This window comes from Oryctolagus cuniculus, chromosome 8 (genome assembly GCF_051225735.1).
Source record: "Oryctolagus cuniculus isolate XC-2025 breed Fujian yellow rabbit chromosome 8, ASM5122573v1, whole genome shotgun sequence".
Classification (NCBI taxonomy): domain Eukaryota; kingdom Metazoa; phylum Chordata; class Mammalia; order Lagomorpha; family Leporidae; genus Oryctolagus; species Oryctolagus cuniculus.
This window is the reverse complement of record NC_142874.1, coordinates 741824-761437: the sequence shown is the minus strand read 5'-3', so window position 1 is coordinate 761437 and position 19614 is coordinate 741824. Positions and strand designations below refer to the sequence as shown.

The 19614-nt window shown below is 39.4% G+C and overlaps 1 protein-coding gene across 3 annotated transcripts in view; it reads right to left on the bottom strand.

Annotated features, from left to right (window-relative positions):
- Positions 1-8154: 8154 nt before the first annotated feature.
- LOC127482630 (uncharacterized) overlaps positions 8155-19614 on the bottom strand; it is a 49624-nt gene continuing 38164 nt past the window's right edge. For 2 of the 3 annotated variants that reach the window (XM_089301817.1, XM_089301818.1), the window contains one exon: positions 8155-17748. In XM_089301817.1, coding sequence (XP_089157943.1) covers positions 15863-17748 — 1886 coding nt within the window. In that variant the 3' untranslated portion in view covers positions 8155-15862. The remainder of the gene's footprint in view (positions 17749-19614) is intronic. The other variant, XM_089301816.1, reaches the window with a different exon arrangement.

Here is a 19614-nt window from a genome sequence, read left to right as displayed (position 1 = left end):
CTGTAGGATTTGTGTCTAGTAAAATCTGATTCTTGCCTCATGTGCATTTGGGATTGTCTTTTAATAAAGAAATAAGAATTTTAATTACTGTTTTCTGAAGGCCAACTTCATATGTATTTAAATTTCATAGTAGCTCTGCAAAGTAGGTGTTTTATCTGCATTTGAGGAGACAGATGCTGAGGAGCAAGATAATTGGCTCAAAGTCTTGTGACAGACTAACATGTTGCATGACCTGTATTGGAACCAAGATTGGTTAGTTAAGCACATGTTGTCTCCACTACTCAAACCTGAATTACACACTTCTCCATATTTCTTTTTATTGTGCCTTGTCTTCACTCGAGTTTGGCTTACCAGTCTCTCTGGTCCATCCAGCTACAGAAGCTGGGGATGTTGAAGTAGGGCTTGGGGATAAGTTATAGGCTTCCGTGCTGCTGAACAGGGTACAGGCCAGCTGATGAATGATGATGGCTACAGTTCAGCTAGGGGGGAAGTATGGCATCTGTTTGATGGCTGACATTACCAAGAAGGCACCAGACCCTGGACAGATGCTTCATGAGGTGGAGAACATACTTCAAGCATCATGTTGAAAACTGTGTTTCTCTTCTTGTCTCATTGGAGTCAGCCTAACTGGATTCTTTAGGTGTCTTTTCTTCCTGGGGCATCTCAGTTTCTGGGAAGCTTGTTTCTGAATTTTGGAAAGGAAGAACTTTTGGTGTGGACCATCACTCTTTCAGATAGGGTTGGCTTTTGCTGGCTCAGAGCTTGCACTCTCGTCCAAACTCTTTTCTTCCTCAAACTGCCAGCTGCCTCCATGAAAAAAGGAAAACATAGCAGCACCCTAGGTTGATTTTCTTATTCGTTCCATGGTGCTATGTTATCTCTTTGTCCTAATGTAGTAAGTAGCTGATCTAATAATCTAATAAATTTTAATTGGCTAACACAAATGTGTTAGAGGAAGACCTGACCTTTTTGTTTTAATAGGAAACTCTATGCTGTCTGTCTTGATCCAACTCCTTGGTGACCTTAGCCATGAGAATTTTAATCTACAGGCTCTGGGAAGACACAAAACCCATGAAGTGTGGGATTGCTCTTGGCTTTTTTTTAGTGCCTGTTTGTTGAAGGACATAACAGTGACTGTTGAATGACAGAGTGGCTGTTTTTGGAGGTAGAAGCACACAAGTGTCCAAAAAGCAGCATCTAAACAGGAGATGAAGTGATTTGCTCTTCACATTAGTTGGCAGGTGCATTCTTTTTCATAGAGTGAAGATGATACAGAATCCAAGTTAGAGAGGGCAGTTTGTAGGGAGGGAGGTGTGGTCGGGAAAATGAGCTTAGGGTGAAGCCTTTCTAATAGTGTTCTCACAAGCATGCATCCAATAAAAGCAATTTGAAAGATGAAATTTAGCCATTCCTTAGCATTATATATATGACACTGTCATTGACCCTGTTATCATAAACAGCTATGATTTTTCAGGGTGCTGTATAATAGTTGTTTATACTCTAGGGAAAATGAGAAGACTTGGTATATGTACTTTAGAAAATAAAATATTGGCAATCTATCACAGATTATCATTTTTATTATAAAATTTTAAAATTTAAAAGCCATGTTTCTTTCCACTGTGACTATTATGGACATGCTTTGGTTGTTCAATAAGTATTTGTTGAACTCAATAATAAACAATTGAACCGATGAGTAAAAGCCTATTGATGAATTTCTTGAGAAAAAATAAATGAAGGATTGGATTAAGATGGAGGAATAGAGGGAGCTTACTGTTGTAGAAGATAGTATGAAAAAAGTGGAGAGAGTACAGTCTCAAGGAAGAGTTAGGGAAAAAATGGCAGAGGAAACTCCACACAAATTAAAGGGACACTGTGGACCATGTGCAGGGTGTGGACATGCACAGCTCAGAAACCCAGCAGCCAAGAACCTCAGCAGCAGTTCAGGAAGTAAGACCAGACTGGAGCAACCCAAGCCACTGGTGATAAAGTTGCAGAAAGATCCTGGTGGGAATCCAGCTAGGAGCCCTAGGTAGGACAGTGTACCTGCCGTGTTTCTCTCTCCCTGACCACCCTGAAACTGGCATTCTGTAACAAGCTGATAGAGAGCAGGCATCATTTTGGACATATGTAATAGGTGCACCAGTGTCTGTAGACCCAGCAAACAGCAGAGCAGAGAAACTTGAATTTGGTGGGGAGAACTGATGGGGGGTTGGGTGCTCATGACTGTGGGAGGCTTGTGTGCTGGGACTGTGAGAACACTGATGCTGTGTGGGAGGGCTCAGGGTGTGGCTGGGACTTTGGGCAGTCACTGTGGGAAGTTGCATGTACTCAGGGCTCACTGATTACCTAGTGAGGGTCACTGCCTATCAATCTCCCACATATGTGCCAGGGGTCAGAATATGTGTGGAATCCACTGCTGCTTTCCCAGGAGCATGAACATAACTGGTTTGGAAGTGTAGCAGCCAGAATTCAAATCAGCACTCATATAGAATCCCAGTATTGTAGGAGATGGCTCAACCCATTATTAAACAACAGCTCCCTCTCCTGTCTTCTGTGGTGAACTATTTCTAACATGCTTACTATTTTAGAATTAAGCATTGTTTTGTTGGCATCTTATGTATTGCACTATAAAATTTAATTTATCAGGTACATTTTTCCTTTTTCTTTTTTTAAAAAGATTTATTTATTTACTTGAAAGTCAGAGTTACAGAGAGAGAGAAGGAGAGGCAGAGAGAGATAGGTCTTCCAACTGCTAATTCACTCCCCAGTTGGCTGCAATGGCCAGAACTGTGCCCATCCAAAGCCAGGAGCCAAGCATTTCCTCCGGATCTCCCATGAGGGTGCAGGGGCCCAAGGATTTGGGCCATCTACTACTGTTTTCCCAGGCTATAGCAGAGAGCTGAATCAGAAGTTGGGTAATTGGTACTCAAACTGGTGCATATATGGGATGCTGGTACTCTAGGCAGAAGCTTTACCCACTATGCCACAGAGCTGGTCTCATACTATATTTTTCAAGGATTTTTTTGCTTTGACTTTCATTCATTAAACAGTATTTTGAAAAGAATTTTTGGGGCCATGCTATGGCATAATGGGTAAAGCTGCTGCCTGCAGTGCCGGCATTCCATATGGGTATAACTTTGAGTCCTGGCTGCTCCACTTCTGATCAAGCTCACTGTTATAGCCAGGGCTAGCAGTAGAAGATGGCCCAAGTGCTTGGGTTCCTGCACCCACATGGGAAATCTAGAAGAATCTATTGGCTCCTGACTTCAGATCAGCCCAGCTCTGGTCATTGTGGCCATCTGGGGAGTGAACCAGCAGATGGATGATCTCTCTCTCTCTCTCTCTCTCTCTCTGCATCTGCCACTCTGTAATTTTGCCTTTCAAATAAATAAACAAGTCTTGAAGAAAAGAAGTTTTAGACTTTGATTAAGTATAAATTATCCCTGTACTCAATTATATATTTTAATTTTTTCTTGTATCTAGGAAATCTTTGCCTAACAAAGTAAAAAAAAAATTCCTCGCTGATTTTTTTTCTGGAATATTGTAGTTTTCAGTACTACAGTTAGCTCTGTGGCATATTTTGTTTTCAATTTTGTAAATAGAAGCTATTTTATTGGAAATTAGTATCTCATTGTGCTAACACCTTGTGTTGAAAAGGCTATACTTTCTCCCCTGCACTGCAATAGTGCCTCTGTAGAAAACCTGTTCACTGTTTGTGTTTGGATCTTCTCTGGAACCTCTTTTGTGTTCCAGTCATCTGGCTTTCTGTACGACAACAGCACACTTTAGTATAAATTTATAACACTTAAAAATCATCCCTTTGATTTTATTATTTTTTCAGAGTTATTTTGGCTATCCTAGATTCTTTGCATTTTCATATGCACTTATATCAGCTTCTTACTTTAAAAATAACCAGGTTGCTAAATGAAAGATCTCTGTGAGTGAGATCCCAGCAGAAAGAATGGGCCATCAAAGGAGATACCATTCTCCGAAGGGAGGAGAGAACTTCCACTTTGATTATGGCCTTATCTAAATAAGGTCGGAATTTGTGAACTCAAGAGGCTTCCATAGCCTTGGCAGCTCGAGATAAGAGCCTTGGGTGATTACTGACATCATAAATGACTGTCAATTGTAAATCAATAATGGGAATCACTGTGCACCTGCTTCGCATGTAGGATCTCTGTCCTGAATGTGTTGTACTATGTGAATTAATGGTAAAACTACTACTCAGGCTGACACCATGGCTCACTGGGCTAATCCTCTGCCTGTGGCACCAGCACACTGGGTTCTAGTCCCAGGTGGGGTGCCGGTTCTGTCCCGGTTGCTCCTCTTCCAGTCCAGCTCTCTGCTGTGGCCACGGAAGGCAGTGGAGGATGCCCAAGTGTTTGGGCCCTGCACCCGCATGGGAGACCAGGAGGAAGCACCTGGCTCCTGGCTTTGGATTGGAGCAGTGCACCGGCTGTAGTGGTCATTTGGGGGGTGAACCAATGGAAGGAAGTCCTTTCTCTCTGTCTCTCTCTCTCTCACTGTCTAACTCTGCCTGTCCAAAAAAAATAAAAAAAAATCAGGCAGACTTTATCTTTTCTTTTTAAAGATTTTATTTATTTATTTGACAGGTAGAGTTACAGACAGAGAAAAAGAGAGACCGAGAGAAAGATCTTCCATCTGCTGGTCACTCCCCAAATGGCCAGAACTGGGCCAATCCAAAGCCAGGAGCTTCACTCCGAGTCTGCCACCTGGGTGCAGGGGCCCAAGGACTTGGGCCATCTTCCACTGCTTTCCCAGGCCAAAGGAGAGAGCTGGATGAGAAGTGCTGGAGCAGCAGGAACTCGAACTGGAGCCCATATGGGATTACGGCACTGTAGGCAGAGGCTTAGGCCACTACACCACAGTGCCAGGTCCCAGACTTTATCTTGAAACTTAACTTTACTTTGACTGAAGTTATCCCATCTCACAGATATTCATCTGCATGTTCAGGCTGTTGAAACAGGATGTGGTATTCAATACTAATGGCCCACGTGATTTGTGAGCTCATTTCCTTTAGCAATAAAATTTTTTGTATGATATGTTATGCCCACTTAGATTGTCCCCAAAGACCACCAGGAGCCTATGCTGTTGTAAAACACATGAGAGTTTTATTGCAGGTCTGGGCTTGGGCGCTCAACTATCACTGATGCCACGGGTCTGGTTGAAAGCCCCAACTTCAGTTAATGGGGTTTTTATATGGTTTTCAGAGACAATCTATACATTATAGCACCATTCAGCAAATCATCTCATTCCACGGGAAATTCAAAGAACATCTCTTAAAATTGATTAGTGCATCCAGCGGCAGGAATGGACCTATTAAAGGTGGAGGGATGGCTTTTGGGGTTGATGCCCTTTAAAATGATTGGCTAAAGTATAGGGTCTGAGCCACTAGGGTGTATGTGCCAAACTGCAGGGTCTCAGGATATTATCAATTACCTTAAGTGCTTGAAAAGACACCTGAAACTTTAGGTATCTCCCTGCTATCTGATGATTGGCTGAGCAGTGCTGTGGGGCCTGCTTGGCCATGTCTGAGATTAATTCTAGGCAGCCAAGGCCTGAGCCAAGTTTTGCATGGAGCTAAGGCCTCACAGCCAGCATGATTCACGTACTAACCAGTTCTGAAGTGAGCAATCCTCTGCCTGCAACAGGAAGTCCACCAGAGGCACACTCACTGTCCTCTGTGAGACATGGGGAACTCCTGGCCACACTGCCATGGGTCCTTGCCCCTTGTAGAGACTCCAGCTCCAGGCTCCACCTCTGTCACTGTGGGACTGTCCTTGTTCTCTGCAGGGATGCTGGCAACCCAGTTTCCTCTAACAGAGAATGGGGAGCCATGCTGGGGTCATGCTGAGGTCAAGGTGGTCAAAGTCAGAGGGGCCTCTGGGTCCATGCAGGAGGTGCTGCAGATCCTCAGGCTGTTTTACTGATTTTCAAGTGCAAATGAGCTATGGCCTGACCAGAGTCACTCCATTTTTTCCCTGATTGTCCGCTATTTGTTTCTAACCACTCCTAACTTTCCACACCTGAAATGCTCTTGTGGGCTTTTTAGCCAGACCAGAATGCATTTAGGGATGACTCTGAGGTCATTGAGCGCTACTTAGAGCAATTACCATTCTATGAGTCTGCTGTATGGACTGCTTCCCATGTTGAAGCATTTACTTCTCTTTAATTCTATTAATTCTATTGATATGATCACTTTAACAATTAGTGCCTCCTATATGACCAATTTAAAACTTAATGCAATCAAATACAGTCACTTTTAAACTTACTCATATATATATAAATATGTTAAAACTTAAGGTATCATTTTCACCATCTAGTCCAAGGGGATTTGGGATCCCATGGTGAAGTAAGTCCAGCTGTGAAATTATGATTTAAGCTCTCATCTTGGCTATGCTTTTACACAGAATATGTTAGTCACTCCTTTCATAAGATGTAAAAATCAAACTACATCTTGAGGAATCCCTCAAGACAGAGTCAGTGTCCCATCTTAAAGAGAATAGAGAAATGTGGGAGCAAGTCAGGCTTGCCAGAATGCCCACTGACAATGTCAAATGGAATCTTAGCAAGTGGTTTTAACCATTAAATAATAGCTTATAAAATATTTACTGTAGGTACAATGCCTTCTATAAATTTTAAGAATACATGTATTTAAATATATCTTAAATATCTAACATGATGTGGCTTGTTTAAACAGCAAACAGAAACATAAAACATTTTTTAGTTTCTTTCTATCAACAAATTTAAAACATCTGACAAAGAGATTCAGGTCACATGAATCAAATGTATCTTCAATTAATTTTAGCTATTAAATTTATGAGCAATCTTTCCTTTATAAACCAATTAAGACAGAGCTCAAAATAAATGTTCCCATGTAGACATACAATATGAACACACACATAACACAACATACAAGGTAGAACAATAAAGAAGTTTTAGTAATAGTTTCCTAAAATCTTTAGCTGTTTTTTTTTATTACCAACCAATTAAAATTACTTTCTGTTCTTGGTAAACTTGATTAACCATACTTTCTTCCAGTTGGAACCTGTAGTGCATTATTCACTTCATCTGTTTACATAACAATTCAAAACTACTGAATTCAATAGAAGTGGCTGGAAAAAATCCATCAGAACCTATAGGAGGGCAGCTAAACACAGAACCAACAATGTTTTAGTTTAGAGCAGCCAAATCTGATATACAAAACTGTGGATGAGAAAAGACTTTAAATAGCTATGTTTAAAATGATAAACTATTAACCAACAAGAGGCATTTGCTTACTTTACACGGTATTTTCAAAAGCACCTGTAAGATTTTAAAAAACATTTAATTCTTTTAGGCCTCTGGGCCTTTCTCATTAAGATAACCGTCATGTCCAGTAACACAAGATCATTAGACTTTTTAACTTTCAGACATTTGTATCAGTGGCATTTTACATTATCGAAACTTAAAATTTAGCATGACTTCACATTTTAACAATACCTGTAATATAACCCAAATAGCCTGATTGATTAGCTGGTGTCTCTCCAAGATGAGAGATATATATCCTTTGACATTTCCAGGAACCTAACTGGAAATATCAAAGTCCAAATTCTTTGGAACTTTGATTTTTTTGAATGCCTGTAAAAGATGACAAGAAGGCTTAAAATATCTGGTTGAAATAAGATCCCTTAACATCATGACAGAGTATAGACCAGATTTGATCAAATCATAACTCCTTTAAAACTCAGTTGTTTTAAGGCCGGCGCCGCTGATCGCTAGGCTAATCCTCCACCTAGCGGCACCGGCACACCGGGTTCTAGTCCCGGTCGGGGTGCCAAATTCTGTCCTGGTTGCCCCTCTTCCAGGCCAGCCCTCTGCTGTGGCCAGGGAGTGCAGTGGAGGATGGACCAAGTGCTTGGGCCCTACACCCCATGGGAGACCAGGAAAAGCACCTGGCTCCTGGCTCCTGCCATCAGATCAGCACGGTGCACCGGCCACAGCGCGCTGGCCGCGGCAGCCATTGGAGGGTGAACCAACGGCAAAGGAAGACCTTTCTCTCTGTCTCTCTCTCTCACTGTCCACTCTGCCTGTCAAAAAAAAAAAAAAAAAAAAAAAAACCTCAGTTGTTTTAAACAACTAGAATTTAAGAGGCATTAAGAGAACATAATAGATTACTTTAAAATAACACAAAATCTGTCTCTTTGGTTCTTCAAAAGTCAGAAATAAAACCTTAAATTTAAGACCTGGTGCATTGAATCAAATCCCATAATTTGGAACAGTTTTAAGAGTCAGAACTAGGGAAGAAAGAATAGCACCCGCATGGGAGGCCAGGAGGAAGCACCTGGCTCCTGGTTTCAGATCAGCGCAGCATGCTAGCTGCAGCGCACCAACCGTAGGGGCCATTTGGGGGGTGAACCAATGGAAGGAAGACTTTCTCTCTGTCTCTTTCTCTCTCACTGCCTTACTCTGCCTGTCAAAAAAAAAAAAAAAGAAGAAATCAACAAATGACAAAACTGATGAGGATGTGGTAAAAAGTTTCTCTGGTCCACTGTTGGTGGGAATGTAAACTGGTGCAAGCCACTGTGAAAGACCATATGGAGCTATCTTACAAATCTGATTATAGACCTACCATTTGATCCAGCCATCCCACTCCTTGGAATTTACCCAAACCAAAAGAAATTAGCATATGCAAGAGTTATCTATAACCTCATGTTCATCGCAGCACAGTTCACAATAGCTGAGATCTGGGAACAATCCAGATATCAATCAATTGTTGACTTGATAAGAAAATTATGGTATATACACACTATGGCATACTACTAAGTTATTAAAAAAGAAAGAAAAAGAAACCCTGTCTTTTGCAACAAGATAGATGAAACTGGAAACCATTATACTTAGTAAAATAAACGAGTCCCTGAAAGACAGATATCATGTTTGCCCTGATCTGAGGTAGCTAATAGAGTACCTAAAATGTAATGTATTGGAGTTATATACACATTTTGAGATTTGATGATTGTTTAGAGCACTTGTCTCTTCCACTGAGGAACAGTGATTTTTTTTAAATTTTTTTTTTCTTCATACTATTTGCTGACTTGTTGAACTCTTACTTAGTGTAGGGTTAACTATACAATCATTAAGTAAACAAAACAGATTTTGTAAAAGTTAGGTGGGAATGTGAGAGGGAAGAGGAGAAAGGGTTGGCGTGTGTGTGGGAGGGAGGGTATCAGGGGAAGTGTCACTTACATTCATTAGTCTGTATATATGAAATACATCAAACATATTAAATAAAATTCTAGAAGTAAATATTTAAAATTCAAAAATTTTATACCAATAACAAGAATTTTAAAGGTGTTTATATATAAATAATGCATATGTGTGTTTGTGTTTGACATTACAATATAAATGTACATATATATAATTTGTAATATAAATATATAGAGAGCAACATTTTGAAATTTTTATAATGTATTTATCATCAGAAAAGAATAGCTCAGATTTCTGTAATAATCCAGTTTCTGGTCATTACAAGAATGAAGAGTAAGCCACCAAGTTGTAGCTCATAATCTCTGTTTCTCTGTGTCTCCAAGTCTACCAACCTCTAAAATTAAATAAACATACATGATTCTGGGATAAAAATCACATTCAGATCCCACTATTTTCCCACATAATTTTCAGAAATATACTAGTATCTAGACACACAGATGAAAATTTATCTATGTATAAAATATATGTATGTTATATATGTTACATATATTCATATATATATATATATTACATTGAGGAGAAAGAATTATTACCTTGGCTAAAATGGCCCTGAGACACTGTGTACCTGACAGTTTCCAGGGCAACTTACAGAATGTTGGGAGTGATGATGATCTTACAGTAAAAGTGAAATCACCATGGCCACAGATTCACAGAGCTAGGATTGGCCTAGAATAAAATATTTGTGCAAAAGAGTGACTCCAGTGAATTTAAAAATTTACTTAAATTTTCATAATTAAAGGTTAATTTCAAGTTCCATGGATGTCTGTCAGGCTAAGAATGAAATCTCCTGCTAATGAGTGATGGAACTGGCCCTAAATTGTTCTCATATACTGTGAAAATAAAATTTGGACATCTTCCAGAATTTGATGGCCTTACAATGTTAAAGTAAATCATGGTAGCCTGAAGTTCCCTGCACTAGAATTGGCACAAACTAGGTTATTATTGATTGAGGTGGTAATAATAAATTTGAATCAACATGAAAAATAGAGAAATGTATTCATTTCAATATATTGACAGTTGTGTGTACAAATGGTAAATTTAGTAGAAGCAGGAATAAGGTTACAAGGAGATGTAAGAGATATTAATAAAAATAGCCCTAAATACACATTTAAATACAGAAAATGTGTGCTCTCTTAAATCAAAGAAAGCTTATGCCATTGAATTCAGTAATTTTAAAACCAAGATAAAATTGTCTTGATCCAATGCATGGAAATTTTAAAGAGAATGACAATTTTGATTCTCGAAATATAAGGAAGCTATAAAAAAGTGTCCTTGAAAGTGTAAAAGAATGTAATGTTCTAAAATTATTTGATAGGCCATAAAGATGGAGGTTGCTAAGACAACTTGAACATTATTTAGTGCACTCATCATATGAAAATATAAGTGCCCAAAAGAATCATCATACCTTGGCAGTGCTAAGATTGCTTTCCATGTGGATATTGACATACTCAGATGAAATTAATAAAATGAAAGACAAAATAAAAAAAAATAGAAACCTGATACACATGGAAGTTAAAACTTGGCCTTGCCCTTAGTAACAATGAGTATTTTAATGTGAGCCATAATTAAAAAATAAATATGTGGATGAATATTTGGTGAAAAAACAGTCTAGAATAAACTGGAAAAATTACAGTATGATACAGATTTGCAGTTTGGAAAATTTCCACAATCAGAAAATAATTTACAGTTCCAGGAGCATCTAGAAACATTAAGAATGTATCCTATGCTGATGACCATGATGGAGCTGGCACTGCAATGTCCTCAAATCCTATACACATGACAGTTGCTTGGACAACTTCCAGCATTTAGAGTGAGTTGAGGACCACACAATTATAAATCAAACCATGGTACCCATCATATCCCTGTGTTAGGAATGTCACAAATCGGGTTATTCATTACACATTAGGTGATAGTAGTAAATGACAACATAAATATGCATTCCATGGAAGGCATTTAATTTTGATTATATGGTGTATAAATTAGTAATTTGGAAGAAACAGTCATAATCATAGAGATGGGCTAATAATTGGATGGTAGAGTAGGGAGGAAGCTTACTGCTCTAGCCCAGGAGAAGATAGTTTTTAAAAAGTGGAAATAGAGTAGTCTCAGGGAAGAGTTAGGGAAAAAATGACAGAGGAAATTCTACTGACATGAGAGGGACACGGTGGACCCACATGGAGGGCATGGGGCCCACGGCTCATGACTCCAACAGCTGAGAGCCTATGCACCAGAACTGGAAAGTGAGGTGAGACAAGACCACAGTAGCCTGAGCCACTGGCAAAAATGTGGCAGGAACCTAGAGGGAATGAGGCTTAAATCTCCAAGGGAAAGTGTGCCAGCCAAACTAGAGGAGAGAAAAAAAAGGGACAGTACAGACACATTTCTCTCTCTCCAATCACCTCACAAAGGCATGCAAGCTGATAGAGCAGGAGCCATTTTGGACATACATAACAGCTGTGCCAGCTTGTGTCTGCACAAGGCAAGCAGCCGAGTGGAGACTCCTGATGCTGGTAGGGAGAAATAACAGGAAGCCAGGAACTTGTGACTGTGTGAAACTTCTGAAGCAAGACTGTGAAAAAATAAAAAACTGAGGGTGTGTGGGAAGACTCGCGGTGTGGCTGGGACTTTGAGCACTCTCAGTGGGAGAGGCCACAAGCTTGGGGGTTCCTGGTTACCTGATGAGAGACATTTCTGGAGAATCTGAACTTATACTGAGGACTACACAGATCCTTTGTGTGGTTCTTTGGACAGAGCAAATATTATACCCACTGGGGCTAGTACTCAGGCACTGGTCTCCATTGAGAAGAGCCCAACTGAGCAGAATATACTTCCCTTGTGATTAAAAAAAGGAGAAATAAGACTTAACATGTCAAACTTGGGTGTGTCACCTGAGGTACACCCTTAACCCCAGAGACTGAACAGAGTTCTCTGGCCACACCCACTACAAGCCTCCAGAGATTCAGTGAAAGCAGAAAGTCCACTTATCTACAGAGTCATAGTACAAAAATAAAATCCGCCACAGTGGAATAAAAAAGAAGAAATCGTGCTGGTCTGGACAAGTGGTGGCAAATTCTTTCAATTTCTGTTTGTTATGAAAGGTCTTTATTTCACCTTCATTCACAAATGAGAGCTTTGCAGGGTATAATAATCTGGGATGACAGCTTTATTCTCTTAGGACTTGGGCTAGATTTTGCCATTTTCTCTTAGCCTGCAGGGTTTCTGATGAGAAGTCTGCTGTGAGTCTAATTGGAGATCCTCTGAGAGTAATCTGATGTTTCTCTCTTATGCATTTTAGAATCTTCTCTTTTTGTTTCACTGTGGCAGTTTGATTACAATGTGTCATGGCAAGGATGTTTTCTGATCATGTCTATTCAAAGTTCTGTGTGCTTCCTGTACTTGGATGTCTCTTTCTTTTTCCAAACCCAGAAAGTTTTCTGCTAGTATTTCACTAAAAATGCCTTCTAATCTTTTCTCTCTCACCATGCCTGCAGCAACTTCTAGAACCAGAATGTTGGTCTTTTTTTTTTTATAGTATCCTGTAGATTCCCAACAGTCTTTTTTAGATTTCTAATCTCCTGTTCTTGTGTTTGGTTTGACTGTATACTTTCCTGTACTCTGTCTACTAAGTCTGGTATTCTCTCTTCTGCCTCACTGATTCTATTTTTAAGGCTCTCCATTGCATTTTTCACTTGTTGTATTGAATTCTTCATTTCATTTTGATTTCTTTTTAATATCTCAGTTTCATGTTCTGTTGAATTCTTCATTTCATCTTGATTCCTCCTGATAATTTTTACTTCATGGGAGAGATTTTCTTTCATGTCCTTCATGGATTTCAGTAGTTTGTGCATTTGCTTTTGATTACTTCTATGTAATCTTATGACCAAATTTTTGAGTTCTATTTCTTGCATTTCTTCTCTCATCATCTTCATGACCTAGTATTGAAATGTCATGTTCTTTTGGGAACATGATGATGTTTTCCTTATTCTTGCTTCTTGGATTCTTGCATTTGGCATTTGTGGAAATACTCGTCTTTTTTTTTTTTTTTCTGGCAGTTTTTATCATTGTATTATAACTGTAGATAAATGGACTTTCTGCTTTCACTGAATCTCTAGAGGCTTGTAGTGGGTGTGGCCAGAGAGCTCTGTTCAGTTTTCAAGGGTAAAGGGTATGCCTAAGGTGACACACCCAGGTTTGGCATAGTAAATGTCTTTTTTTAATCAGAAGGGAGTTATATTCTGTTCAGCTCAGTTCTTCTCTTCAATGGAGACCAGTGCCTGAGTACTAAATCAAGTGGGTATAATATTCACTATGTCCCAAGGACCACATAAGGATGTGTGCTCTCAATGTGGGACCTCTGTCCTTAGTGAGAATTAACAGTAAAACTAGTCTTCAAATGCCTGTTTAGCTGGGAGCATAGGAAAAAGTGCTCAGGCAAGCAATATTGTGAAAAATTAGTTCTAAGTAATATGACAGATAACCCAGACAAAACAGCAGTCCAGCAAATCATTCAACCTCACTGAAACTACCAGTGGCTACATCATTCATTTTCTGTTAAATCTGTTTATAATAAGATGTAATTTGATGAACACTTGTAAGAAGCTGTGGGGACTTAAACAGGGATGAAGAGCTATTTCTTATGGGTAGCAATGGAGCTGGAATGGATTAGTTGCACAGCTAATATCTAGATGGGAAATAAAAGAGTTACTGCAGCTAGATGCATCATAGCATTTGTAGCCCTGTTATCATGGGATAGCCAAGCAACCTAGGAAAAGTGTTCCTCCTGAGGGTATCCTGAGGAACTGAATGTAAATCAGATTTATATTAATCCAGAAAGGACTTTGTAAATTGGAAGGAATAAAAACACACAATTGCAATAAAAATGAGGGCCACCTGCAGGAGCAGGGAATAATGCAACAAAAAAAGGTTATAAAAAATTATAAGTTAAATTAATACAAAAGTGTACTACAGGGGCCAGCACTGTGTCACAGCAGATTAATGCCCTGACCTGAAATGCTGGCATCCCATATGAGTGCTGTTTCGAGACCCAGCTGTTCCACTTCCAATCTAGTAATCTGCTATGGCCTGGGAAATAGGAGAAGGCCCAAGTGCTTGGGTCCCTGCACCTACATGGGAGATCTGGAGGAAGCTCCTGGTTTTGGATCAGCACAGTTCTGGCCATTGTGGCCAATTAGGGGTGAACCATTGGATGCAAAATTCTCTCTCTCTGCTTCTGCTCTTTCTGTGTAACTCTGACTTTCAAATAAATAAATCTTTAAAAAAAATACTACATTTATGCTCCTGCTTCTCTATTGCAATGGGTACCACATGGATAGACTTCATTCCATGTTCTTGTCTCAAGGCAATTAGGAATAGAATGAAAAAGCATAGAAAAGTGGCACCATGAATGAAAAAGGCATTATGCACTCAGTAATACAGGAAAATTCAGATGAGTGTTGCAACTTTTAGGGTTTGAGGTTGTCCCTTTAAGGAATGAGGATAATGTATGTGGTGACATCTACTTGCATATTCAAATAGACCTTGGGTAGTGGAGTCTAATCCAGATGTGCACACAGATAAGTTGAAATTTCTCATGGGTATATATGTCACCACACACTCATTCCCTTGTGTTGCACACAACACTTATTATCCAGAGCCAGGGTACACTATTATGGCTGGAACATGTGTCACTTGATATGCCTATGGTCACATCACTGGCTTGCACTACAATAATGTGGGGAAAGAATCCTGGGTGGCCAAAAAAGCAGCTATAAAACAAATAACTGTAATTCATGAAGATGGTATTCCAAATAACTGTTGAAATAACTGTTACTCAACTTTTAAATATTTATTATCTTATTGCCAAGGGCTTTTCTAGAGTCATTGCATTCATGAAGTTTCTCCCTGGTGTGAGTTCTCTGGTGTGATATGAGCTATGATTTATAACATATGATTTATAAAGGCTTTTCCACACTTATTAGATTCATAAGGTTTCTGCCCTGTGTGAATTGTTTTGATATGAGTATAACTTATAGAAAAAGGCTTTTCGGCAGTCATTACATTTATAAGGTTATTTCCCTGTGTGAATCCTCTGATGCATTTGGAGTTGGAACTTAAGATTTTCCACAGTGATTACACTCATGAAGTTTCAATACTGTGTGCATTCTCTGGTGCATTATGAGGTTTAACTTTTGTCCAAAGGCTTTTCCAGTCATTACATTCATAAAGTTTCTGCCCTGTGTGAATTCTCTGATGCATGATGAAAGTTGGCTTATGGCTAAATGCTTTCCACAGTTATTACAATCCTGAGTTTTCTACCCTGTGTGAATTCCCTGCTGTGATATGAGGTTTGTCTTTTGTCCAAAGGCTTTTCCACAGTCATTACATTGATGAGGTTTCTCCCCTGTGTGAATTCACTTATGTATGAGGAAGGCTGACTTTTCTCCAAAAGCTTTTCTACAGTCATTACATTTATGAGGTTTCTCCCCTGTGTGAATTTGCTGGTGTATGATGAGGTCTGACTTTTCTCCAAAGGCTTTTGCACAGTCATTACATTAATGAGGTTTCTGCCCTGTGTGAATTTCCTGATGTTTCCTTAGGACTGACTTCTGTCCAAAGACTTTTCCACAGTCATTACATTCATGAGGTTTCTCCCCTGTGTGAATTCTCTGGTGTATGATGAGGTTTGACTTTTGTCCAAAGGCTTTTCCACAGTCATTACATTTATGAGGTTTCTCCCCGGTGTGAATTCGCTGGTGTTTGATGAGGTTTGACTTTTGTGCAAAGGCTTTCCACAGTCATTACATTTATGAGGTTTCTCTCCTGTGTGAATTCGCTGATGTATGAGGAGGGCTGACTTTCGCCCAAAGGCTTTTCCACAGTCATTACATTTATGAGGTTTCTCCCCTGTGTGAATTTGCTGGTGTATTATGAGGTCTGACTTTTGTCCAAAGGCTTTTCCACAGTCATTACATTCATAACGTTTCTCCCCTGTGTGAATTTGCTGGTGCATGATGAGGCTTGACTTTTGTGTAAAGGCTTTTCCACAGTCACTACATTCATGAGGTTTCTCCCCTGTGTGAATTCTCTGATGTTTCATGAGGTCTGACTTGTGTCCAAAAGCTTTTCCACAGTCATTACATTGATGAGGTTTCTCTCCTGTGTGAATTCGCTGATGTATGAGGAGGACTGACTTTCGCCCAAAGGCTTTTCCACAGTCATTACATTTATGAGGTTTCTCCCCTGTGTGAATTTGCTGGTGTATTATGAGGTCTGACTTTTGTCCAAAGGCTTTTCCACAGTCATTACATTGATGAGGTTTCTCCCCTGTGTGAATTCGCTGATGTATGAGGAGGGCTGACTTTTGTCCAAAAGCTTTTCCACAGTCATTACATTTATGAGGTTTCTCCCCTGTGTGAATTTGCTGGTGTATGATGAGGTTTGACTTTCGCCCAAAGGCTTTTCCACAGTCACTACATTCATGAGGTTTCTCCCCTGTGTGAATTCTCTGATGTTTCATGAGGTCTGACTTGTGTCCAAAAGCTTTTCCACAGTCATTACATTCATGAGGTTTCTCCCCTGTGTGAATTCTCTGATGTTTCATGAGGTCTGACTTGTGTCCAAAAGCTTTTCCACAGTAATTACATTCATGGGGTTTCTCCCCTGTGTGAATTCGCTGATGGTTTATGAGGTGTGACTTTTGTGTAAAGGCTTTTCCACAGTCAATACATTCATGAGGTTTCTCCCCTGTGTGAATTCGCTGATGTTTCCTTAGGACTGACTTTTGTCCAAAGGCTTTTCCACAGTCATTATATTCATAAGGTGAATTAAAACTGAGTGAATTTTCACAAGGTTTACATCTATAGAGTTTTCCCCTTGTATTGAGTCTGTGATTTATTGCAAGTTGTGGCTGTTGAAGGACAGGTTCAACATACCTAATGTACTTATAAAATTTCTTTCTTGTGTGAGTTTGTTGATGCATATTGAGGCTAGAATTTTCATGGATAGCTTTTTCTATTTGAGTTCCTTTTCCAAAAGTGACAGTTGATTTATTACAGTTTTCTGTCATATGAACCATCTCAGATTTACAATACATCTTTCTTGTGAAGACTTTTGCTTGTCCAGTGGGTCCAAATGGCTGCTTCATGATGTGAATCTTGTCATGCTGACCAAAGGGCTCACAGAACTGGAGAGATTTTCCAGGTATCTTAGTGTTATCAAATTTCTCTTCAGCCTGTAGTTGATTAGGCCCACTGTGGGGATACACAGTTTGACATTTATTGCATTCCTCAGGCTTCAATCGTGAATAGGTTCCCTTTTTAATAATCAGTGTTGGAATACGGCTGGAATTTAAACTAAGTGTTTTTCTTAATTCAATTCTCTTGAGAGCTGATGTCTTGTTATTTTTCATAAAATCCTGATTCAGATTTTTGTCCTGACTTTGCTGGTTGATCCTAATCAGGTCATCCCTTTTCATGACCACTGAAATGAGAAAAAGCAATCATGTCACTGAATCACATGTAACTGTTTCTCCTGGCATACTCATGTAAAGGGAATGAAGGTACTTGTTATCCAAGTGGCATAAGATTTTCACAAAATCAGTATGAGGTACTTATTTGTGACCATTATATGGTTTTTCTCCTTAATGCATTAATATACCATGAGGTTTCCCAATGTTCAAACATGATCCTTTTTACTATGGGAAATTGTCAAGGATGGTAGAATGACATTTGTGCTATGGTGTGTGGGATGCCTGCATCTCAAAACAGTGTCAGTTTGAGCCCTGGCTACTCTGCTTGCAGAACAGCTCTCTGCCTATGTAAACTGGAAGGAACCAGATAATGGTTCATGTGCCTGGGAACCTGTGAGAAACCAGGGAAGACTAGATGGATTCTAGAGTTTTGGCTTCAGACTAGTTAGACGTAAGTGTTGCAGGCATCTGGGAAGTGAGCTAATAGAGGACCTCTTTCTCTCTCTCTCTTCTCTCACTATCACTCTGACTTTCACAAAGATGAAATAACTGTAAAATATTTTAAAGAATGGACAAATATTTAATAAAAATATTCACCCACTACCTAGCAACCATTTTTTTCCCTGTGCTTTTTCTCCAGTTTATTTTTATAAAAATTGTGTGCTTTTTGCTTCTCTGATATCTCAACCATAAACATGAAAAAGTTTCACTGATCATTTACTTGCAGGTGGAGAAGAGTGAAATGTGCCTGTACTTTAAGCAGGACAACATTTAAAGAGTATGATTTGAATCTCTGAGTGTCTCATGCTCAGTCTTCCTAGGTAAACATCATTTGTGGGATTTTTCAAATGAAAAACTACTTTGTCTCTACTCTATGACAGCTTCCCCAAATTCCTAAGGACACCCAACACCTTCAGCTTCTCAGAAGTACAACAGGAACAGAAAATTCCCAATATACCACTTTAGTTAAACACTCCCAATCAGTTTGAAGAATTTGTTTCTGCAAACTGGGATGTGCTCATCTTCTTTGAAAAGTGTTTTCTAACTCATTCTGAAATCATCAGTGCTGGTTACCTCCTCTAAATTCTTTCTAGAAGCATTCGTGTGTGATAATTTGAATTTCTGGAGGCTTTTGATCAGTTGCCTCCTATTTTCACTGAAAGCTTCATTTCCTATGCTTTTCTTATCTTTTTATTTGCTTATTTCTCAATGATACTGAAAAATAAGAGAGAAATCATACTTCAAACTCCACCCTTCAAGAAATCTGAGCCACTCAACATAAACCCATGAGGCTACTTGACTTTGGGTCTCAAAATCTCATTACTTTCTTGGTGAGTCTAGGATCACTTATTTTCATGTTTTATATAAGTTCATGCTTAGTTTATGATTTCCTTTTTTTAAAGATTTATTTTATTTATTTGAAAGCTAGAATTATAGAGAGAGAGATAGAGAGAAGTCTTCCATCTGCTGGTTCACTCTCCATATGGGCACAACAACCAATGCTGGGCCAAAATGAAGTTAGGAGCCAGGAGTGTCTTTCTTGTCTCCCACATGGGTACAGGGGGCCAAAGACTTGGGCCAACCTCTGCTCTTTTCTCAGGTGCATTAGCAGAGAGCTGGGTTAGAAGAGGACTAGCTGGGACTGGAACTGGCCCCCGTATGCAATGCTAGTGTTGCAGGCTGGAGCTTTAACACACTGCACCACAGTGTCATTCCTAGCTTCATAATTTCTGATGTCACAGCACAGAGGCTTACTCATGCCCATCTTTTATTTTTAAAGATTTATTTATTTGAAAGTCAGAGTTACACAGAGAGAGGACAGGCAAAGAGAGAGTAAGGTCTTGATCCAATGGTTCACTCCCCAATTGGCCACAATG